Source organism: Lissotriton vulgaris, chromosome 7 (assembly GCF_964263255.1).
Source record: "Lissotriton vulgaris chromosome 7, aLisVul1.2, whole genome shotgun sequence".
NCBI classification, from domain to species: Eukaryota; Metazoa; Chordata; class Amphibia; order Caudata; family Salamandridae; genus Lissotriton; species Lissotriton vulgaris.
The window spans coordinates 818,123,912-818,148,593 of NC_141695.1; the positions used below are offsets into that span (position 1 = coordinate 818,123,912).

At 52.4% G+C, this 24,682-nt stretch overlaps 1 protein-coding gene across 1 annotated transcript in view; it reads left to right on the forward strand.

Moving 5' to 3' along the window:
* Positions 1-24,682, forward strand: part of DNAH17 (dynein axonemal heavy chain 17) — a 15,539,113-nt gene that overhangs the window by 10,031,199 nt on the left and 5,483,232 nt on the right. The window contains exon 51 of the mRNA XM_086931082.1: positions 1,031-1,178. Coding sequence (XP_086787208.1) covers positions 1,031-1,178 — 148 coding nt within the window. The remainder of the gene's footprint in view (positions 1-1,030; positions 1,179-24,682) is intronic.

Consider the following 24,682-nt stretch of genomic DNA (forward strand, 5'->3'; position numbering starts at 1 on the left):
ATCGGGCAGTCCATCACTTGCCCACCTTCTTTCCACCTCTGCATCCCTCTAAAGAGGAAGAGAGGCTCCACCGTCTGGACCCAAAATGTGCGCTCTCTTACTATCTGGATCGCACACGCCAGTTCCAGGTGGATGACCAACTCTTTGTTGGTAACGTGGGCGCTAAGAAGGGAAAGGCGGTGCACAAGCGGACCATCTCGCGGTGGATCATCTTGTGTATCCAGGCGTGTTACTCCTTGGCTAAGAAGGAACCCCCTGTTGGGCTGAGGGCTCATTCCACTCGAGCCACGGCGACTACCACTGCCTTGGGCCAAGGAGTGCCCTTGCAGGACATTTGCCAGGCAGCTACGTGGGCCTCGCTGCACACTACTGCGTGGACAGCCAAGTCCAGAGGGATGGCTTCTTTGGCCGATCCGTCCTCCAGGACTTTCTGGTATGATTATTGGTTCGCAGACCCACCACCGGGGTTGGTATTGCTGGGGTTTCTATTCTAAGGTAAGGAATCTATCACTAACGTGTCTCTTTCAGATGCACAAGTTACTACTTGTGTAACGATATATCTGTAAGAGATATTAGTTGGTGATAGATTCCTTACCGACTCACCCATCCTCCCCGTTCTGCGAACCGATATCTAGGGTTAAGGTCATCCCCTTTCAGGGCCCTAGTTTCAATGGCACCAGTGTTGGTTTTTAGCATAGCTCTGCGTTTCTGGTGCGGAAAAGTTGTGTCTAAGAACTGACGTCAGGACGTGGAGGCGGCGTCTAAGTACTCCGACGACGTCATCACGGCGCCCACGGTGCCGACAACGGACGCGGAGCCGTAGACGACGCCTACCGACACGCAAAGGTACTGCTATGCAAAGATTTCCGGATCCAGTCTGACGCCTGGGGATATTCTAAGGTAAGGAATCTATCACCAACTAATGTCTCTTACAGATATATCGTTACACAAGTAGTAACTTGTGCGCCTGTCAGTTATCAACTTTTACACCATGATCAGCTTCTCATAATTAATTTTGGTCTTTTTACAGAGACGATTTTGTGTGTTTGCTGTGAGTTTCCCAGGACAGGATGCACTTCAGTCGATTTACAGCACAATCCTAACACAGCATATGACCCAATGTAACATGGCAATCACTGTGCAGAAGCTTCAGGTTCAGCTGGTCTCCGCAGCTTTGGGTAAGCAAACTGACGCATGTGTGATTGAGAGTGTCTGATGTGTTTGTGTATATATTGGAATGAGTGGGTTTTTGTTCAAAATTATATACATGGATTACATATATATGTTTTACACAGGCAATGATAGTGACTGTTTAGTTATGGTAAGGTCAGAGTTTCCATTGAAGGACCTCTTTTGTTTTCTTAATAACTTTGGAGTCATGTGATGAATCTTGCTGAAATGTTCCTAAGAAATGGTGACCTAATTTGAGTTTGGCATGACAGGTATGGTGCAGTTCTGTGGCTGGGTTGTAAAAAAGGGTCCAAAAAATTAATTTCCCATTTTAACTCCCAAAAGATCCTTTTCTTTTCTCTCCAGAAAAAAACTGATGAACGGAAGTGCCTTTGATTGTTTTTGTGTAAATAGTTTTTGAGAAATTAGCATTTAAAATATGTTATAGGGTGGGCTTAACAGGAGTTAAAAACATTGAAAAATCAGAACTGTTAGTCTGCAGGTGGTCTGCAAATCCAGGTCTGCAGACCAACTAAAGACTAAGTTAAAAAATAAACAAATCTTTTTTTAGGATGACGGAGCTCTTTTTCGATCATCCATGTTGGGTATGTGGACCCAATGCTTCTGATTGACTGACATAAACGAAGAAATATATGTTATGGCTGCTATAACAGGATGCAGTGCCCTGTTCCATGTACTGAAAGAAAAAGGAGTCATAGGAGGCCAAGGGGTGCAACCCATACCCCCTGGTTCAGGTAGAGGTACAAAGGGAAAAGCCCTAATGTTAAAATTATAAAAATGTAGATTTTGTCACATGCTTCACACACTCCGAGCCAAGGCTCAGGGATTGCAGCAGAATATGACGGTAAGATTGTCCTTGACAGAGTTATCATAAGTATAACCTGTCAATATTCAGATATATGACAGAAATAAAAACACAGGTATACTCAGCTTTCAGTGTATTCAGAAATGTGGCATAATCAGAGCTTTACTAAAATCCACACCCTGATAATATATTTACCATGACATAATCAGAGAGGACATTATAAGAGCTCTGATCTGAGAACTGACACTTAATATGTTACCTCACTGCATGGCACCAACTGGGACAAGTGAATTTTTATAAAAGGAAAGTATTTTTATGAAGTATTTTTCCCTTTGGACATGTAGATATTATAAAATTACATAGCCCTCGTTTCACATGTGTGAATCATTCCCATTGTTGAGGTCGTTGGACCATGACAACCTTTACAGTAGCAATATGAAATCATAACAATCCTGAAAGGCCTTAACCATTGTCACTTTAGTAGCCTATTCACCTCTTTGAAAAGGTTTTAAAGTCCAGCCAGTGAGATGAAAGTGCCCTAAACACTACCCCTCCCAAATATCATTCCACCTCAGAATTCTTTTTAAAAAAAAAAATGTATTGTGAGAAGTTGGCCTGATATATGATGCTCACTAGTTCTAATGATCACCTTGTATCAGTCCTCTAGGAGAGTAGGGTCTGCAATCCTATGATCACCCAGATTTTTTGCTTTTGTTTCACTGGTTTACGACTTTCTCTGGCTGTGGGCCTGCCAATCAGACCCACAGCCTGGCTGTTCTCTCTCTAAATTACGACATGTACCCTAGGTGCATTTACCAATTGGAACTGGGCCACCTTATCAGACCCTGTAACTCAGGGCATAGGTGTACCCAGGGCCTACCAGGGGCTGAAGCATGTATTATGCCACCCCTGGATGGCCATCTAAATCTGACACAACTGGCTGCCTGACAGCTGGGGCAAAGTCGTGTAATCACCCTTTGCTATAGATATAGTATACCTATATCTAACCCTAAAAATGGACACACAGATTCCTATCAGTCACTCCTATGGCAGGCCTTAACAATCCTGAAGGCAGAGTGCATGGAATCGTGTGAAATGGTGCTCTGGCATGAGCTGAGCCCGTTTGCAGCTTGCGGAACCAAGTCCTAATAGCTGTTCCATAATAACGCATACCATATACTCTTAAGTGCATTATAATCCTCGCGGTTAAATGCTATCTTTGGTATTGCTTTATCAAAACATGTCGAGTAAGGTGTCATACGAATTGGAATACTAACCCCTCGCCAATTCTGGCGACGTGGTTAGCATTCCACCCTTCTAGAGGGACACGACATGTATGTAACTGTGAACCCCGGTTAAAGTTAAACGAAGCCTCAGCTCCACAAAATGGATGCTGCCACCACAGACATGAGTCTGACCTCCTGCTGCTGGGAGTCCTTCAAGCGAGGAGAGCTTGGACAAAGGGGTTTCTGTCCGGGGCGGTGCTAGCACCATCCCAGACAGGGTTTTGTGTATCCTGGGTAGGCAGGGCTTTACAGGAAGGTGACTGCTGAGTGGCACCCCGGTGCTCACTACGCATAGGCCGGTCAGAACCAGTTCCAGGGGCACACCAGCCCCTGGCCTGGGGAAAGTCTGGCATGGGAGAGGGGTGTAACCACCCCCCTCCTAGTCCCACCCATAGGCAGGACCTAGTCACCGGGTCAGACCCTTTTTCTAGTATAAAGATAGGAGCGGGCCCCCTGTTCAAATTAGATCTTTGGAATCAAGACACGACTTTCTGCGAAAGGACTTCAAGATTTCTTCTTCAAGATTCTCCCTTGTGGCTAAGGAGTAGTCACCCTGCATCCGCAGGCACCATCTTAAGAACACTGCGGTCTGCTGCAAGTCCTTCCTCCGGAATCCGACTGCCCAGCTCGACGAGAACCGGCTTCCCTGGCACCTCTGACCTCTACTCACCTCTACAGCTAAGCTGAGAACCGTGGGTGCGACGAGACCTCGAGGGACCGGCCATCTTCAAGACTGCACGACTTCTTTCCAGCACGACCGCCGAGGGATCCTCTGGTGAGTGCTTTGGCGTCCGAGAAGCCCCGACCCTGAGCAGCTCCAGCACCGAAGTACAGCCTCCCAGCATCTCCACGATCTGCGTGGGGCCCTTCTGCTTTTTGCTGCTCACCGCGTTGTTTGGCTACTAGCCCGCTGGCTTGTGGCCTTCTTAACGACGCCCGACGACATCACTGCTGCTGGTCTGGTTGCTCCAGACTGGCCCTTGCTCCCTTCCAAAAGAGGAGCACCCCGGACCCTCCAGGTCCACTCAAGACGCCATTTTAGGTCCATCGCGTGGGCTTGAATTAGCCAAGGCTTTGTTGCCCAATCCTGGGTCCAGCGACGCCGACAGCTTCATCCATCGTGGGACAGCTCGCTCCTCCATCCTGGTCGCCGACAACGCCTCCTGGTCCGTGAGATCTGCAGAGCCCAGCGTCGCCCACTCACCTAGTCGAGGTGACTACCATCCGGTGCCCTCCTGGTGCCACCTGACTACTGGCTAGTAGTCACGAACTTGGTCCTCTCTGCTTTCAGGTGTCATCTATCTTCAAGATCCAGGCTTGGATCACTTCGAACTCTCTTCACTGGTCGCCTGCCAGCATCTTTCTTCCAGGCTCCTGGTCCGTCTACGAGGATTCCCGACGTCTTTTGAGACCTATGCAGCTGCAGCCCCTGGGCTAGGTAACTTCGGCATTTCGGTGCCCCAGCATAGCCTCACTATCCAAGGGTCAGAATCCACTGTCGTTTTCCTCCTACCAGGTCGGGTTCGCCCGAGAACACTAACTTTGTCTTTACTAGCTACCATAGACTTTGTCCCGCATCCCGCGTGAGAGTGCACACTCTGCACCCGAGTCCCCTGGGCCTCCTAGAAGTAATCTAAAGATTCTAAAGTCAAGTCCTAGCGATTCCAAAGCCTATTAGTACTGTACTTACCTGCTAGTAATTTCGCATTCCACTTTCAGAGTATATGGTTTTCCGTGCCCCTCGGGCATTTGTATATACTGTGCTAACTTAAGTATTTTCGTAAGAGTTTTGTTTTGTGCTTAGTACCCTGTCCTCATAAAGAGTACAGGGCTGTTGTGATTTTAATAAATACACTGTTTATTTTCATAACACTTGTGTGGTGTCCTTTCACTTGGTGTTCAAGGGGTATATGTGTGGTATAACAGCTGGCTTAACACGCCCTCTCGAGTCTTTAGCCTTAGACTGCTCGTATCCACGCTACTAGGATAGCTGGTCTATAAGGTTGACTTACAACCAATCATCAATAAGGGTCGTTGGACTGATACATAGTGTTCACTAGAATAGTGAGCACTGCATATCAGGCCACCTTCTCACAAGTCCAAACAACCCTTATGGTGATTGGTTGTAAGTCAACCTTATAGACCAACTATCCTAATGGTAGCATGAACAAAGCAGTCTTAGGCTAAATACTTTTGGCATGTGAAGTCAGCTGTTTTACCACATATAACCCCTTGAATACCAGATGAAAGGACACCACACAGGTTGTTATGAAAATAAACAATATATTTATCACTAACAAACACCTCTGAACTCTTTATGAGATCAGAGGGCTAAGCACATAACAATATTCTTCTGAGAAATACAAGAAGTCGCACAAATTACAATGGTGCCCAAGGGGCACGACAAACTATATACTAAGTAAATGGTATAAGTAGAACTATTGAAGAAATGAGGATGCCCAGAGGGTGTAGAATCGCTGGGGCTACACTACCCTAACCTTAGGTAAGGAGCAGGAGGCCCACGAGACGCGTGTGCAGTGTTAGAACACACACGCGGGTTTCAATGCAAAGTCAATGGGCATGAACAAATTACGAAATAGGTAAGTAAAGACAGTTCCGACTGGTTAAGACTGAAACTACAGGATACCTGGACACTAGGAGAGTCAATCTTCCTATGAGCACCGAAATGCTCTTGTTACCTCACCCACGGGCTGCGGGTGCATAGGTGTGAAAGTGTGTCGGGATTCCGCGTTGAAGTCAATGGAGCCTTGGAGAAAGATGCTGCAGGCGACCAGGAGGAAGATGTCCGGAGTGATCCAAGGGTGGATCAAGGAAGATGGAGACCTGAAAGCAGACGGGACAATGTTCACAGTCACTAGCCAGTGACCGGAGTGGAACCAGGAAGGAACCAGATGATGTCGTCGCGATCAGGTGAAGAGGTGACGCTTGACTCTGCAGCCACGTGGACCAGGAGGTGTCTTCGACGATCAGGATGGAGGCACAAGCTGTCCCACGCAGGCTCTCGCAGTCGTCGGTATCTGTTCCGGGTTCGGAGTCAACAGGCCTTGGCAAAGGCAACCCACGTGGTGAGTGAAGATGGCGTCTGGTGCGGACCAGGAGGGTCCGGGGTGCTTCTCTTTTGGAAGGAAGCAAGGGCCAATCTGGAGCAACCAGACCAGCGGTGTAGATTTCAAGGATCGTCGTCTAGGAGGCCACTAGCCAGCCGGCAAATGACCAGACAACGCGTCGAGCAGCAATCAAGCAAAAGGGCCCCACACACATCTCGTGGATGCTGGAGGGCTGGTCTTTGGTGCAGGAGCTGCTCGGGGCTGGGGCTTCTCCATCCCCAAAGCACTTTCTCGAGGGTGCCTCAGAGGTCGTGCTGGAAGCGAAGTGCAGTTTCTTCAAGATGGCCGGTCCCACGTGTCTCGTCGCACCCACGAATCTCAGCTGTGCTGCAGATGTGAGTTGAGGTCGGAGAGGTTTGGAAGTCCGTGTCTCGTCGGGCTCTGAAGTCTGGTTCCACCAGGAAGGACGACAAAGTGAACCGCTAGGATGCTTGATGGTGCCTGCAGATGTAGGGTGGTCACTCCTTGGCCACAAGGGAGATTTCTTCAGTCTTCTGTGGAGCAGAACGTCGAAGTCCAGAGTTTCTTCTTTGTAGAGTTGTTCAGGATAATCTAATTTGGAATGGGACCAGCTCCTACCTTTATTCTGCTAAAGGGGGCTGTACTAGTGACTAGGTCCCTCCCATGGGTGGGACCAGGAAGGGGGGTGGTTACACCCCCTATTCTTTGTCCGGTTTCGCGCCAGAGCTGGGGCTGGAGTGCCCCAGCAACTGGTTTGAACCAGGGTATGCACAGGGTCACCTTGTGTGCCCCAGGCATGTCTCATTCCTTTCAGCCCTGCCTATCTGGATACACAAAGTCCTGTCTGGGGTGGTGCTAGCACCTCCCCAGGCAGGAAATCCTTTTTCCAGGCCTCCATTGATGGAAGGACTCCCAGCAGCAGGAGGTCAGACTTGTGTCTGTGGCAGCAGCATCCATTTTGTGATGCTGAGGCTCGGGTTAACTTTAACCGGGGTTCGAGTTACATACATGTCTTATCCCTGTAGAAGGGTGGAATGCTACCCCCGTCGCCAGAACTGGCGAGGGGGTAGTATTCCATACCGTATGGCACCTTACACGACATGTTTTGATAATGCTATGCCAAAGTTAGCAATAACCGCAAGGATTATAATGCACTTAAGAGTATATGGTATAGCGTTATCATGGAACAGCTATAAGGACATGGTTCGAAAGCTGCAGACAGGCTCAGCTCATGCTAGAGCACCATCTCACATAATTCAAAGCACTCAACATTCAGGATTGATAAGGCTTGCCATAGGAGTGACTTATAGGAGTATATGTGTCCATTTTGGGTTAGATATAGGTATACTATATCTAAAGCAAAGGGTGATTACACCACCTTGCCCCAGCTGTTTTACCAGCTAGTTGTGTCTGTTTAGATGGCCAGCCAGGGGTGGAATAATACATGCTGCAGTCCCTGGTAGGCCTTGGGTGCACTTATGCCCTGGGTACCTATGGTACACTGTACAAGGACTTACAAGAGTGACCCAATACCGATTGGTAAATGCACCTAAAGTACATGTGTGTCAATTTAGAGAGATAACAGCTAGACTGTGGGTCTGATTAGCATGCCCACAGCCAGGAAAAGTCATAAACCAGTGAAGCAAAAAGCAAAAATCTGGGGTGACCATAGGATTGCAGACCCTACTCTCCTACAGTTATTAGCAAAAAATACCTGGTACAAACATCAACAGATATACTTTACATTGCATTATTGTTAAAAAATCTGATATACATAGATTTAAAACAAATACAATTATACAAGATACAAGCTAGAAAAGAGCTTTCTAAAAACAGTAAAAACAAACAGGGAATAATATTTCATTACTTCGGGATAATGGTGCAATAAAATCATAAATCTGAAAGAAACAGCTTAGAGTTAGATTACTTACCTTAGAATATCCCCAGGTGTCAGGCTGGATCCGGAAAGTTTTCGTCAGCAGTACCCTTGCGCGTCGGGAGGCGTCGTCTGCGGCTCCCCGTCCGTCGTCAGCTGCGTGATCGCCGGGTTGACGTCGCCGGAGTACTTAGACGCCGCCGTCGCGTGCTGGCGTCAGTTCTTCTTTTTTCCATACCAGTTAGCGCAGATCCGGGAAGAGCAGTACTCTTAGTCATTTTTTGACTAACCTTTGATCTATTTTGAATCCCTTTTTCGAGTTGACTTCGACTCCTGGTGCCGTAGGGATGCCTGGCTTCAAGCCGTGCGACGCCTGTCACCGCCTGATGTCGGTGACCGACCCCCACCATCGGTGTCTCTACTGCCTCGGGCCGACAACGACGACAAGTCGTGCCCCGACTACCGGGCCTTGACTTCGAAAGCTAGGTGGGAGCTGTCCCGCAAGCTACTCGAGATCCGGCAGTCGGCTCTGTGGAGGTCGAGGGACCGGTCGCAGAGCCGCAGTCGTCGTTCGTCGAGTCATCGCCAGCACTCGTCAGGCTCCAAGTCCTCCGGTAAGTCGAGGCACTCAAAGAAGAAGTCGAAGAGGCGACATCGCTCTTCAGACTCCCCTCGCCGTTCGTGTGATGTGGTTAAGGGTTCGGGTGACACCGCCCGCGCGGGTCCGTCGGAGCCGCAGGCGACGTCTCCAGGCCCATACCATTCTATTCAAAGGCCTGCGAGCAACGCCGGAGGAGATTTGTGATTTCCTCATTGCCATGAGGACTCACTTCCCATTGTTGAGGCCTGCCGCAGACCCAACTTGGGGCCTAGGCGGGCCGGTGGCTCCGGCTCCGTCGGGTGCTTCGGCCCATTCGCCTTCGTCGACTTCGGTCCCGACGGCGCCAGCCCCTGTGGGATCAGTGCCTGGATCCCGGTTGACACCAGTTGACCTTACGACCCCTCCGATGGCGCCGACCCCCATGGTGTTGCTCCCGGCGCCGTCCTCGGACGACATCGGTCCCAGTTTCAGTCCGGGTCCGGCGTCAGAACGGCCCCGCTCGGTGCCGTCTCCGGCGTCAATGGATGAGGCCTTCATCTATGACCCGGCTCCATCATTCCAGCCTGTTTACCAGGTCACGGATTAAGGGGAGGACTGGGAGGGGTCTGACGACCCTCTGGCACACCAGTGCCAGTTGAGCCAGGACTGGGCATATGAGCAAGGGAAGGCCAGTGGTCTGGACATTTCGCCCGACACTGGATTCATCTCTCCTCCCTCCGTGGCTACAGAGGAAGGCGCCACTTATGGTGTGGTTTTGCGCAGGGCAACCAAGGCCATCAATCAATCAATCAATCAATCAAGCATTTGTATAGCGTGCTACTCACCCGAGGGTCTCAAGGCGCTAGGGGGGGGTCCGCTACTGCTCGAACAGCCAGGTCTTGAGCTGTTTCCTGAAGGCAAGGTGGTCCTGGGTCAGGTGGAGGTGGGTCGGGAGGGAGTTCCAAGTCTTGGCAGCGAGGTAGGAGAACGACCGTCCCCCTGTGGTGGCTCTTCGGATGCGGGGGACGGCGGCGAGGGCGTGGCCGGTCGATCGAAGCTGGCGATTGGGAGCGTAGAAGTTGAGGCGGCTGTTGAGGTATCCTGGGCCTTGGTTGTGCAGGGCTTTGTGTGCGTGGGTGAGGAGGCGGAAGGTGATTCTCTTGTTGACCGGGAGCCAGTGCAGGTCTTCCAGGTGTCCGGAGATGTGGCTGCGACGGGGGATGTCCAGGATGAGTCGAGCCGAGGCGTTCTGGATCCGCTGGAGTCTCTTCTGGAGTTTGGCGGTGGTTCCGGCGCAGAGGGAGTTGCCGTAGTCCAGCCGGCTGGTGACAAGGGCCTGGGTGACCGTCTTCCTGGTCTCGGTGGGGATCCACCGGAAGATCTTGCGCAGCATGAGAAGGATGTTGAAGCACGACGAGGAGACGGCGTTGACTTGTCTGGTCATGGAAAGGGAGAAGTCCAAGATGAAGCCCAGGTTGCGTGCGTGGTCTGTTGGTTTGGGTGCGCTGCCTAGGGCGGGAGGCCACCAGGAGTCGTCCCAGGCGGAGGGTGAGGATCCCAGGATGAGGACTTCCGTCTTGTCCGAGTTCAGTTTCAGGCGGCTGTTCTTCATCCATTCGGCTACCTCTTTCATCCCTTTGTGTAGGTTGGCTCTGGCAGTGGCGGGGTCGTTGGTGAGGGAGAGGATCAGCTGGGTGTCGTCGGCGTAGGAGATGATGTTGAGGTTGTGCTGGCGTGCGATGGCTCCGAGGGGGCTCATGTAGACGTTGAAGAGGGTTGGGCTCAGCGAGGAGCCTTGAGGAACTCCGCAGATGACTTCGGTGGCTTCTGATCTGAAGGGGGGGAGGCGGACTCTCTGTGTCCTTCCGGCGAGGAAGGAGGTGATCCATTCCAGTGCCTTCTCCTGGATTCCGACGTTGCTGAGGCGCTGTACTAGGGTGCGGTGGCAGACAGTGTCGAAGGCCGCGGAGAGGTCTAGGAGGATGAGGGCCGCTGTTTCTCCGTTGTCGAGCAGAGCTCGGATGTCATCGGTTGCTGCGATCAGTGCGGTCTCGGTGCTGTGGTTGGCCCAGAAGCCAGACTGCGAGAGGTCGAGGGATCCGTTCGACTCGAGTAAGGCGGCCAGCTGCTTGTTGACGGTCTTCTCGATGACTTTTGGCGGGAAACGGGAGCAGCGAGATGGGACGGTAGTTCTTGAGGTCGGTGGGGTCGGCTGATTGCTTCTTTAGTAGGGCGCTGAGTTCGGCGTGCTTCCAGCTCTCCGGGAAGGTAGAGGTGTTGAAGGAGGTGTTGATGATGTCCGGCAGGTGGGGTGCGATGACAGCGTCGGCCTTGTTGAAGACGTGGTGAGGGCAAGGGTCGGTCGGAGATCCGGAGTGGATGGAGTTCATCGCGCGGATGGTGTCTTCGGTGTTGATCGGGGTCCAAGCGCGCAGGGTGGTGGTGGGGGGCGGTGGTTCGGTCGTGGTGTGCGTTGGTTGAGTGCTGAAGCTGTTGTGTATGTCCGCGATCTTGTTGTGGAAGAAGGAGGCGAGGGAGTTGCAGAGGTCTTGCGAAGGGGTGATGTCGTTGTTTCCGGCATTGGGGTTGGAGAGCTCTTCAACGATGTTGAAGAGTTCCTTGCTGTTGTGTGCATTGTTGTCCAGTCGTTCCTTGAATGCAGTTTTCTTGGTGTTGTGGATCAGTTGGTGGTGTTTTCGGGTGGCGAGCTTGAGGGCAGTCATGTTGTCCGGTGTTGGGTCTCTGTGCCAGGCTTTCTCACGGGCTCTGCAGTTCTTCTTGGAGCTCTTGAGTTCGTCGGTGAACCATGGGGCTTTCTTGCTGCCGGGTCTGCTAGGCGGGGTCCTCAGGGGGGCGAGGTCGTCTGCGCAGTCGCTGATCCACTTCGTGAGGTTGGTGGCCGCTTGGCTGGGGCTCGTTGCGCTGGTGGGTGGGTTTTTGCTCAGGGAAGTCGCGAGCTGGCCGGCTGTGATCTTGTTCCAGCCTCTGCGTGCAGCCTGTTGCTGTTGGGGGTGGATCGTGGTCCTTTTGAAGCTGAAGTGCACACAGCTGTGGTCCGTCCAGTGGAGTCCGGTGGCGTGGCTGAAGGCGATGTCCTTGCTGGATGAGAAGACGGGGTCGAGTCGGCCTTGGCTCTTGAGCTCCCTGCTGCGGCCGTGAGGACTAATCTCCTCACTGAGGTGCTTCAGCCGCCAGTAAGCTCCTCGGAGCCTCTACTGCCGTTCAATGAGGCCCTCACGGACAATCTGTTGGGCGCCTGATCCAACCCTCCACAGTGCTCCCTGTGGATCGAAACGTGGCCGAATGCCACTGCCCGGTGCCTGGCGACCCTAGCTTTCTGTCCGTGCACCCCACCCCCGAGAGCCTGGTGATCCAGGCTTCTACGTCCCAGACCGTATTCCCGACCGCTCCCCTTGATCTGGAATCCAAAAGGTTTGATCAGTTTGGGAAGAAACTGTTCTCCTCATTGAGTTTGGGGTTGCGGTCTATCAACACTGCTTGCCTTTTGGGCCGTTATACCCACTCTTTATGGGACACGGTTGTAGACGTGCTGCCCCAGTGCCCGGAGGAGGCCCGGGCCCGGCTCGCCCAAGCCCTTGCGGAGGGGCAGGATGCTGCGTGTTATTCCATCAGCTGTGGACTGGATACAACGGACTTGCTGGGAAGGGCGATTTCCACAATGGTGGCGGTTCGCCACCACGCCTGGCTGAGGTCCGCCAATTTCTCGGGCAATGTCCAGGCCACGCTCATCGACATGTCCTTCGATGGCCGTCGCCTCTTTGGTGACAAAAAGACAGTGCGCTTTAGCGCTTCAAGGACTCCAGGGCTATGGCAAGTCCTTGGGCCTGTCGGGCCAACGCCAGCAAACTTCTGCTTTTCGCCCATTTCATGGCCAAGGAAGGGGCACCCCCACACATCCTGCCAGCCACAGGCCGCAGAACCAGCCTCAATGCAGCCACGGAGGTGGTAACCACCGTGGCGGTGCCAGGGGACAACGGCAAGGTCAGTCCACATCCGCTCCCGCAGCATCTGCTTCAAAGCCTTGCTTGTCCGACCTTTCGGGCCCATTCCACGCCAGTGGGGGGGCAGGGTCCACCATCACCTCCACCACTGGCGCTCCATCACGTCGGACAGGTGGGTGCTGCAAATCGTCCGAAGGGGTTACTCCCTCCCCTTCGAGGCGACGCCTCCAGCCATGCCACTGCATTGCCACCGCATGTCGGGGGATCACTTGCAACTTCTGCATGAGAAAGTTATAGCCTTCTTGGCCAAGGGGGCCATTGAGGGCGTTCCTGGGCCAGAAGTATGACGTGGTTGCTACTCCCACTACTTTCTGGTATCCAAGAAGGGCAAAGGAGGCCTACGCCCTATCTTGGACCTCCGGAGTATCATCGGCTTCCTCCAGAAGGAGAAGTTTTTGATGCTCAATTTAGCTCAGGTCCTAGCTGCCCTAGACCCTGGAGACTGGTTGGTAGCGTTGGACTCTCAGGACGCATATTTCCACATCCCCGTCCTGCCGGCCCACCAGCGCTACCTGTGGTTCACGGTAGGCCACAAGCATTTTCAGTTTACTGTGCTCCCCTTTGGCCTTACCAGCACTCCTTGGGTGTTCATAAAAGTGTTGGCGGTGGTCGCAGCTCATCTGCGCAGATCAGGGGTGCTAGTTTTCCCCTATCTCGATGACTGGTTGTTGAAGGCGGGCTCGCGCCAAACAGTTGTTTCCCACCTCCAGACTACGGCCGACCTCCTGCACTCGCTGGGGTTCTCTGACAATGTGCCGAAGTCACACCTGTGCCCCTCTCAAACTCATTTTCATCTGAGCGGTTCTGTACTCGGCGCAGTTTCGGGTTTATCCCCCCCGAACAGCTGGTTTTGGATATTCAGGCTCTGATTCCGATCAGCCTTTAATCCCAGGTTTCGGTCAGGTTGACGCTGCGGCTTCTGGGGCTGGTGGCCTCCTGCATCCTTCTGATGCATCACGCCAGGTGGCGGATGCGGGCTCTGCAGTGGGATGTGAAGTTTCAGTGGGCACAGCAATCAGGCAACCTGTCCGACCATGTCCTGATCTTGGAGGGCACTGCGAGTCAGTTGCAGTGGTGATTCACGAACCGCGATTGGGTCGGCGGCAGATCCCTCTCCCTACCAAAACCGGAGCACGTAGTAGTGATGGATGCGTCCCTCCTGGGATTGGGGGCTACATGCGAGAGGCGGAGATCAAAGGCCTCTTGGCTCCGGCGGAGTCCCGGCTCCATATCAACCTTCTGGAGCTGCGGGGGATCCGTCTTGCACTGAAGGCATTCCTTCCCTCTGTCCAGAGAAGTGTATTGCAGGTGTTCCCGGACAACACCCGGCCATGTGGTACTGCAACAAACAAGGTGGGGTGGGGTCGTGGACCCTTTGTCAGGAGGCTCTGCGCCTCTGGACATGGCTGGAACACCAGGGCGTAACACTAGCTGTTCAACCCCTGGCAAGTTCCCTGAATTCCAGGGCGGACGAACTCAGCCGCTGGTGCATGATGGATCACGAATGGCGTCTTAACTCAGAAGTGGCGCAAGGTCTCTTTCATCTGTGTGGAGAGCCTTGGTTAGATCTATTCGCCATGGAAGAGAACGCTCAATGTCATCAGTTCTGCGCATTGGAATTTCCAAGGCAGCACTCGCTCGGAGACGCTTTTTGTCGTGAGTGGAGCTGCAGTCTGTTGTACGTCTTTCCGCCTGTACCATTTCTGCCCAGAGTGCTGAAGAAGATCAGGCGAGACCGGGCCCAAGTCATCCGTGTGGTTCTGGACTGGGCACGAAGATACTGGTATCCCGAGCTACTCAGCATGTCAGTCGATCCCCCGATTCATCTGCCTCTTCAGGAGGACATTCTGTCGCAGCAGCAGGGGACAGTCCTCCACCTGAACCTGTCCAGTCTCAACCTACATGCGTGGAGATTGAGCGGCAACAATTGAGGCCATTTGACTTGCCTCCTGAAGTCTGTGATGTGATTCTGGCATCCAGGCGTCCCTCCACAAAATCGGTATACACCTGCCGGTGGAACAAATTTGTGGCATGGTGCACAGCAAAGGCTGTGGATCTACTCTCTGCCCCCCTTTCAGAGGTTCTCCTCTTTTTTCTTCCTCTTGCCCAGCAGGGCTCTGCTCTGGGCATTATCAAGGGCTACCTCTCGGCCATTTCAGACTTCTTGAGGCTTCCTGATCAGCCTTCTCTTTTCAATTCCCCTGTTGTAAATAGATTCTTGAAAGGCATCACTCACATGTTTCCTTCTGTTCCTTAGTGATGCCTCAGTGGGACTTGAACCTTGTCCTGACATATCTGACTTGCGCTCCCTTTGAGACACTTTATAACTGTCCTCTACGTCTTTTGATTCTTAAAACTGCATTTCTGGTTGCCATCCCCTCTGCCTGGAGAGTGAGTGAGCTCCAGGCTTTATCTTCTAAACCTCCTTTCCTCTCTGTCCATCCAGACAAGGTTGTTCTGAGGGCTCGTCCTTCTTTCCTGCCCAAGTTGGTTACAGCCTTTCATATTAGGCAGTCCATCACCTTGCCCACCTTCTTTCCGCCTCTGCATCCCTCGAAAGAGGAAGAGAGGCTCCACCGTCTGGACCCAAAACGTGCGCTCTCCTTCTATCTAGACTGCACACGCCAGTTCCGGGTGGACGACCAGCTCTTTCTTGGTTACATGGGCGCTAAGAAGGGAAGGGAGGTGTGTGAGAATTTGGCCTGATATATGATGCTCACTAATTCTAGTGATCACCTTGTATCAGTCCAAACAATCCTTATGGTGATTGGTTTCTAAGTCAACCTTATAGACCAGCTATCCTAATGGTAGCAGGGACCAAGCAGTCTTAGGCTAAACTCTTTTGGCATGTGAAGCCAGCTGTTTTACCACATATAACCCCTTGAATACCCAGTGAAAGGACACCACACATGTTGTTATGAAAATAAACAATATATTTATTAATAACAAACACCTCTGAACTCTTTATGAGATCAGAGGGCTAAGCACATGACAAGACTCTTGGGAAAAAATCGTTTAAGTTGCACGAATTACAATGGTGCCCTAGGGGCACTTCAAATCATGTACTAAACAAGTGGTATAAGGAGATCGATAGAAGGAATGGAGCTGTCCAGAGGCTGTAGGATCGCTGGGACTACACTATCCTAACCTGAGGTAAGTATTAGGAGGCCCACCGGACACGTGTGCAGAGTGTGAACTCACACGCGAGATGCGTAACAAAGTCAATGGACAGTACAAATTACGAAAAGATAAGTATTAGACAGTTCCGACTAGCTAGGACTAAAACGACTGGAAATCTGGACACTAGGAGAGTCAATCTACCCTTGAGCACCAAAATGCTCTTGTTACCTCACCCACGGGCTGCGGGTGCATAGGTGTCAAAGTGTGTCGGGTTTCCGCGTTGAAGTCTATGGAGCCTGGAAGAAAAGATGCTGCAGGCGGCCAAAAGGAAGATGTCCGGAGAGATCCAAGGGTGGATCGTGGAAGATGAAGACCTGAAAGCAGAGAGGACAATGTTCACAGTCACTAGCCAGTGACTGGAGTGGAACCAGGAAGGAACCAGATGTCGTTGCGATCAGGTGTGAGTGGACGCTTGACTCTGCAGCCACGTGGACCAGGAGGTGTCTTCGACGACCAGGATGGAGGCACGAGCTGTCCCACGCAGGTTCTCGCATTCGGCGGTGTTGGTTCCGGATTCGGCGTCAACAGGCCTTGGCAAAGGCAACCCACGCGGTGAGTGGAAAAGGTGTCTGGTGGGGACCAGGAGGGTCTGGGGTGCTTCTCCTTTGCAGGGAAGCAAGGGCCAGTCTGAAGCAACCAGACCAGCAGTGTAGATGTCGTGGATCGTCGTCTAGGAGGTCACTAGCCAGCCGGCAAGTGACCAGACAACGCGTCGAGCAGCAACCAGGCAGAAGGGCCCCACGCAGATCCCGTGGATGCTGGAGGGCTGGTCTTCGGTGCAGGAGCTGCTCGGGGCTGGGGCTTCTCAGTCCCCAAAGCACTTCGTCAAGGATGCCTCTGAAGTCGTGCTGGAAGCCAAGTGCAGTTTCTCTAAGATGGCCGGTCCCACATGTCTCGTCGCACCCACAGATCTCAGCTGTGCTGCAGATGTGGGTAGAGGTCGGAGAGGTCTGGAAGTCCGGGTCTCGTCGGGCTCTGAAGTCTGGATCCACCAGGGAAGACGACAAAGTGAACCGCTGGGATGCTTGATGGTGCCTGCTTGTGCAGGGTGGTCACTCCTTGGCCACAAGGGAGATTTCTTCAGTCTTCTGGGGAGCAGAACGTCGAAGTCCAAAGTTTCTTCTTGTAGTTTCAAATCAGGATAATCTAATTTGGAATGGGACCAGCTCCTACCTTTATCCTGTTAAAGGGGGCTGTACTATGACTAGGTCCCTCCTATGGGTGGGACCAGGAAGGGGGGTGGTTACACCCCCTATCCTTTGTCCGGTTTCGCGCCGGAGCTGGGGCTGGAGTGCTTCAGCAACTTGTTTGAACCGGTGTATGCACAGGGACACCTTCTGTGCCCCAGGTATGTCTCATTCCTTTCAGGTCTGTCCTACCAAATGCACAAAATCCTGTCTGGGGTGGTGCTAGCACCTCCCAAGGCAGGAAACCCTTTGTCCAGGCCTCCCTCACTGGAAGTACTCCCAGCAGCAGGAGGTCAGACTTGTGTCTGTGGTGGCAGCATCCATTTTGTGATGCTGAGGCTCGGGTTAACTTTAACCAGGGTTCACAGTTACATACATGTTGTGTCCCTCTAAATGGGTGGAATGCTACCCCCGTCGCCAGAACTGGCGAGGGGGTAGTATTCCAATTCGTATGACACCTTACTCGACATGTTTTGATAATGCTATACCAAAGTTAGCAATAACCGCGAGGATTATAATGCACTTAAGAGTATATGGTATAGCGTTATCATGGAAACAGCTAAAGGACTTAGTTCCAAAAGCTGCAGACAGGCTCAGCTCATGCTAGAGCACCATCTCACATAATTACAAACACTCTGCCTCCAGGATTGTTAAGGCCTGCCATAGGAGTGACTTATAGGAGGATATGTGTCCATTTTAGGGTTAGATATAGGTATACTATATCTAAAGCAAAGGGTGATTACACCACCTTGCCCCAGCTGATTGATCAGCCAGTTGTGTCAGATTTGGATGGCCAGCCAAGGGTGGCATAATACATGCTGCAGCCCCTGGTAGGCCCTGGGTGCACCTATGCCCTGGGTACCTAAGGTACACTGTACAGGGGCTGATAAGGTGACCCAGTATCCAATTAGATCTGTACCTAAGGTACATGGAGTGCATTTTAACAGAGAGAGCAGGAAGCCTGGGGTCCTGAATAGCAGGATCCCAGGCCAACTATGTCGAAAACCAGCAAAACACTAGGCAAAAAGTTGGGGGCAACCATAGTCAGATATCCACCTTCCTACAAGGTGCACAAGCAGCCCATCTCTCGGTGAGCCATTTTGTGCATCAAGGTCTGTTATTCCTTGGCAAAAAAGGAGCCTCCTGTGGGGCTGCGCGCCCATTCCACTCGGGCCACGGTGGCTACTACTGCCCTGGGTCGGCAGTCCTCTTGCAGGACATCTGTCAGGCAGCTACGTGGGCCTCGCTGCACACGTTTGGTAGGCACTACTGCCTGACAGCCAAGTCCAGAGAGATGGCTTTTTCAGCCGCTCCGTTCTCCAGGACTTTCTGGTGTGATCTTGGTTCGCAGACCCACCACCGGGGTTGGTATTGCTGGGGTATCTATTTCAAGGTAAGGAATGTAACACTAACCTGTTTCTTTCAGTTGCACAAGTTACTTACCTTCGGTAACAATATATCTGTAAGAAACAGAAGTTAGTGTTAGATTCCTTACCGCCCCACCAATCCTCCCGTTCTGTAAACCAATATCTAGGGTTAAAGTATCTCCCTTTGAGGGCCCTAGTTTCATGGCACCAGTGTTGGTTTCTATCATGGCTCTGCGTTCCTGTCACAGAAAGCTATGTACAGAACTGACGTCAGCGCGCGAGGGCAGCGTCTAAGTACTCCGACTATGTCATCCTGGCGATCACGACGCCGACGACGAACGCTGAGCCGACAACGCCTACCGACGTGCAAGGGTACTGCTGATGAAAACTTTCCAGATCCAGCCTGACGCCTGGGGATATTTTAAGGTAAGGAATCTAACACTAACTACAGTTTCTTACAGATATATCGTTACCGAAGGTAAGTAACTTGTGCTTTTTGCAGGAGCAGCTTTTTCCAGAGGTCAATGTACAGTGGGATCCAGCCTCCTATTACCGCCTTCGTTACTAAACTGAACATTTTTATAAACGAGAGTCCCTTCACCTCTTAATAGGGGCCCAGATGTTCAGCCCCATTTCCCGTGTTTTCCTGCCCTTATGCTCATATAAGAAAGATTCGATATTATGTATCCCCAGAAGTCTAGCTAGCCACATCTGGAAGGAAGGTGCTACAGTATCTTTCCAGCCCGCCGATATGAGAATCCGGAGGACCGCAACAGATATAAAAACAAGGGCTTTGTCCTCCTTATTCAACCCCAAGTTACTATCAGTTCCTATTATCAATAGGGTAGGGGATAGGTTGATCTTAACACCTAACAGCCTGTATGACTTGGCCCTTCTGGCAGGTTCACCCCTAAACTTTTTGCTTTTAGTATGTGATTTAGTGGTTTCTGCGCACTTTCACTGTGTCCCAGTGGAAAGTGCGTGCGCACTCTAAGTGCGTGGAGTAAGGTTGGCCTGCCCTCCCATAGGAATGCATGGGGAATGTCTGTGTCCCTGGTAGTTTCTGATGCGTGAGGTGTGCAGGCTCTATTTTGGTATGTGCGGACTCATGTGATTGAATGCTGCGCAATGATATGTGCGGCGTGTATGTGTCTAGTGTGGAAATGCCACTTCTAGACATGGGTGTGCGTGTGCAGTGAGTGTGCTGGCACGTGATTGGCTGGAGCTGGCTGGTGAGCCTGGCTCCAGGAGTCTGGATGGGTCTGCCCGGTGGTGAGTGTGGAGATTAGCATGCTGATGGCTAGGGAAGAGTGCACCTGGGTCCTGAATAGCGCTGGGCTTTCCCCACACAATGCTGGCTCCGCCCCCTGTGGTGCGACTGATGACCCTAGCCCTGCCAGTGAATAGAGTGAGAGGCTGAGCACATCAAGAGTGCTCACAAACCAGCTGCAACTGGTTTTTCCCCTCACCCTGAGCAAAGACAAAGGGAAACGGTGTATAAAAGAGGGGCTGTGACCCCATGAAAAGGTTCTCTTCCAGGATCCTATTTGAGGGGGGCTGCTGCTGGGTGCCAAGAGGACCACCACTTGGACTGGCTCCCTGCCTGGAGGGCCAGTGAGCTGGCCCCTGGGCCCAGCCTTGCCCCCTGCCTGCCTAAAGAGCTTTGCTGGATCTGGACCTTGCCCTAGCGTTTGGGAGTGCTGTATTTTCCTCAAAGCGCCTGGGAGCGCTTTAATTTCCTTTTAAGCGCCTGGGAGCGCTTTCATGTCCTTTAGCGCTGGGAGCTCTGTAATCAACCGCCATAGCGCTTGGGAGCGCTTTAGTTATGCCCTATAGCATGGGGAGCGCTTTATTTTCTCTATAGCGCAGGGAGCGCTTTATTTATCTTTTCAGCCGGTGCCCACCCGGCATTGCCCCGCAAATTGCTGCCTCGAGGGTGCCCACCCCTCGTTTGATAGGAGCGCAGCCTGGGAGCGCTGCCCATGGCGACCCGGAAGTACTGGGGGTTAAAGGCGGAAGTCCCGCCCCGCAGCCCGAGAAGAGGAGAAGGGCGGCTGGAGGGGCAGGTGGGGCTCCAGAGTTGCAGGAGAGCCCCGCGCCGCCACAAGGAAGAAGCCGGTGTTCTTCCCCCATCGGGGCTCCCGTGAGTGGAGGGGGAGCCCCGCATCACCAAGGCAACCAAAGGAGCAGAGCGGCGGCAGGTGCAGGCGGGGCTCCGGTGTCTGAAGGAGAGCCCCGTGCTGCCTGAACAGAGAGACAGGCAGTGCTTCCCGCCACCCTCCTGTAGCCGCCAGCGAGGTCCTGCAGAGAGGAGACGTCCCTGCGCGAGTAGTCCGGTGAGTGAGGCCGGGGCTGTGTAGAGGAGAGGGGGGCGTCGGGCACATTGCCGGTGCCCGCCCCTCCCCTCCAGTGCGAGGGCCTTTGTGTTTGAGGCCGTGGAGCCTCACTTTGAATCCGAGCTCCGACCTGGCGGCATAGTTGCTTTACGAGCCTGCGAGGCTCAGGGGGCATATCCTTGGTTTCGAGCCCCCCAGAGAGGGACTCGGACGGCCCGCATTTGCATCTTGATTTAGCCCACGAGGGCCCCGGGGACATATCTTTGTTTTCGAGCCCCAGAGCGGGGCTCCTATATTGCAGAGGGTATCTGTTCTTCAGAGCCTGCGAGGCTCAGACCGGGCATATTTGTTGGCCAGCCCAGAGAGGCTTCAGGGCACCCCAGTTCTTCTCGAGTCCCCCGAGAGGGACTCCAACGTCGAGGGCATCATTCTGAAGGGCCCACGAGAGGCTCCAGGGCACAGTTTGTTTGGTTAGAGCCCACAAGGCTCTTGGGGACATTTATTTGATTTTGAGTCCCCTGGGAGGGACTCCCACGGGTTGGCCCCATCAATCCACAGCTGCCCAGCACTTAGCGGGCAGCTGCTCCATTTAGGCCCCTGACATTGTGACACAGGGCATCCTAGATCTAGAGAGGCCAGTTGGCCTAGGGACTGCCACAGGTGGTGGCTCATGTGAGTTTTGCGCAATTGTTTTCCTTCCCTACACCTCTGAATGTGTTGTGATGCATCATGTGTAATGTGCCTATGCCCCTAAATGTATGGTGATACTTAGGGGGTTGTTCTTGCTAGTACAGGTGTTGCTAGTGAGGTCCTAGTTCCCTGCGTGACCTTTTCCTAAGGTGGTTAGGGTTGCGTAGGTGGTACTTAACTGTTACCAGTGGTTACTGGTTGTATGCTTTATGTTCTAATTTGTGCTACAGTGATTTTACATTCTAAGTGCTAGTTCTAAAAGTGCTGATTCCTGACAGTTGTCCATGTGGCCCTGTCTTGTACATATCCCCTGTAAATTCTGCCCGTGCCTGTTGGCACATTGTAAAGTGTGTGTTTTTATCTAATGTGTTTTGGTATAATACAAAGGCTATTTTTATATATATCCTTGTGTGGAGTTTCCTTTGTGGTGGGCCTTGGGTGTTGTTGCTGGGTGCGTGCGCAAACACTTAACCTACATAGCCTCCAAGCTTAGCCTTGATGCTCGCGTCACGTTACCTAGAGGGTGAGCAGAGGTTATCTTGGCGTGTGACTCCCTTGCCCTGACTTGGGAATGGTAGTCTCTGACTGACTTTGGTGCGAGCCCTGGCCAGCCAGGGATCCCATTTCTAACACAGCCCCTCCCAAAGCTTCTCTATTTCCCCTCGGGTAGTACCTAATTTCTCGCACTGATGGAACATATGCAGTAGATTAGCAGGCCCTTCCAGACACCTAGGACATCTATCATTCTCCCTTTTACCCCAATCATACAATTTGGCTAGTGTGAAGTATAGGTTGGAAAGGGATGGCAAACAGTGAATTATAGACGATCCCCGTCGCACCACCTGAAACCAGACGCCTCTGTCATCACACAGGAACATGCAACAGCAGTGGCGGAGGTTGCCAAGGAGACCTCTTCCTCCGAGTGATTGGTACTTTTGCCAGGGAGGTTACCTATAGCACATACTCTGCCCAACCCGGTGGGAGCAAGTCGGGCGGGGGCCAGAGAGGCCGCCATCTGGAATGACCCATACAGGATGCACTACCACAGCCCTGTGCGGACTAACAGGACTGGGACTATGCTTTTTCTTGGTTTGTGGGTTGAGGGGGGGGAGATGGGAGGGAGGGGGAAGTTTTTCCGGTCTGGAACAATGGACTCTGAACTTGAGCATAAAGTTTGACAGTTGGATTGTTTGGGGGGGTTCTGGGATCGCGGGAGGGGTCAGGGGTGGGAACCAGTGTGCCAAAAGGGTTCTGTCAACGACGGATTGGACATGTCTTTCATTTACCAGTCACGATCCATGACGAATATAGCCCACGGGATGGTCGTGAGTGGTCTGCGATGTCACAGGGGGGGTTGTTGTTTGCGTTCTGATGCACCACATGCACATGACTCTGACTCTAAGCTATACCAACTATCCAACTTGCCATGAATAATACCACATTAAAAGTACTGACCCTCAATGTGAAAGGGTTGAACAACCCCATTAAGAGAAGAGCGATCATCTCCTATTTCGAAAATTCTGGGGCCGATATTTGTTTATTGCAGGAGACCCATCTCTTGCCAAAGGACTGGCATAAAATGCGCTCCCATGCCTTCCAACAACAATTTTTTTCCTCCCTTCCCACGAAGATTGCCGGAGTGGCAATTCTAATATCCAAACACTTCCGGGGACGGGTGGGGGACAAGGTAGGGGAGATTAAGGGCCGCCTGTTAGCGTACACATTTCAGCTAGGGAACACACATCTCACAGTTGGTTCTCTTTATGCCCCAAATAAGGGACAGGAGGCCTTCCTGAAAGGCGCTATTTCAGAGGCATTTCAATCCTCTAACTCACCTTTACTTTTGGGTGGGGATTTAAACATGGTTATGGACACGCATGCCGATAGGTCAGGGCACCAATATGGAGAGACAGGCGCGGTCTCGGCGACCGGACTCGAGTGGCTAAAAGAGAGGGGATTGGTGGACCTCTGGAGGGCTAAACACCCGACTGCATCACAGTTTACCTTTTACTCACACGTGCACCGCACATATGCTAGGCTCAACCATTTCTTAGGCTCCTCGGAGCTGCTCACAACCCTTGAGGAGGTTAGCATAATACCCGCGGCTATTTCCGATCACGACGCGGTAGAACTATCGTTCAAACTCCACACGTCTCCTCGCCCCCGGGGCTCATGGCGCCTGCGCAAAACCCTGTTGCAGCGACCAGAGGTTCCTAAAAGAATCTACGACTGCATTACTGACTATCTAGCCACTAACAGCACGCCGGGGATATCCGACAGCCCTCTGGGGGGCTCTGAAATCGGTCACCCGCAGCGAACTGATTGCCATAGCAGCCGCTGAGACCAAAGACCGCAAAGCTAAACGAGATGACCTCCCAGCACGTGTCGCGGAATTAGAAAGGGTCCTCAGTCGCACCTGCGCTCCACGTTTTAGGAGGCAACTAAAAGCGGCTAGGGCCCAACTTGCTAGCCTGGATACTGACAGGGCGGAATTCGCAGCACTCCGCCTTCGACATACCTATTATGTTGGGGGTAACAGAACTTTCCGTTTACTAGCCAGTGCCCTGAAGGCTAAAACCCAACGCTCCAAGATTACCAATCTCACAGATGACACCGGAGTAGTCCTCACGGAGGACACTCAGGTTGCCGAAGCGTTCCGATCTTATTATGCCTCGTTGTACGGGGCAAAGGAGACATCCCCTGAGGAGATAGATGCGTACTTGAATACAACGGAGGTCAAGGCAAACGCAGACGCCTTGGATGCCCCCATCCGCCAAGACGAGGTACTGGCAGCCATATCCCGTTTACGCCCACTTAAGTCCCCGGGGCCAGACAAATTCTCTGCGGGATTCTACAAGACCTTCAGCTTGCTGTTAGCCCCAGTGCTTACCCGACTCTTCAACTCTTTTGAGGGCCCTGGTGCCATCCCTCCAGATATGCTGGCTGCCGAAGTGGTGGTATTGCCAAAACCGGGTAAAAAAACAATGCACTGCTCTGCTTTCCACCCGATTTCACTATTGAACCTCGACCTAAAACTATTTACTGGCATTCTTGCTGCACGTCTTGGACCCTG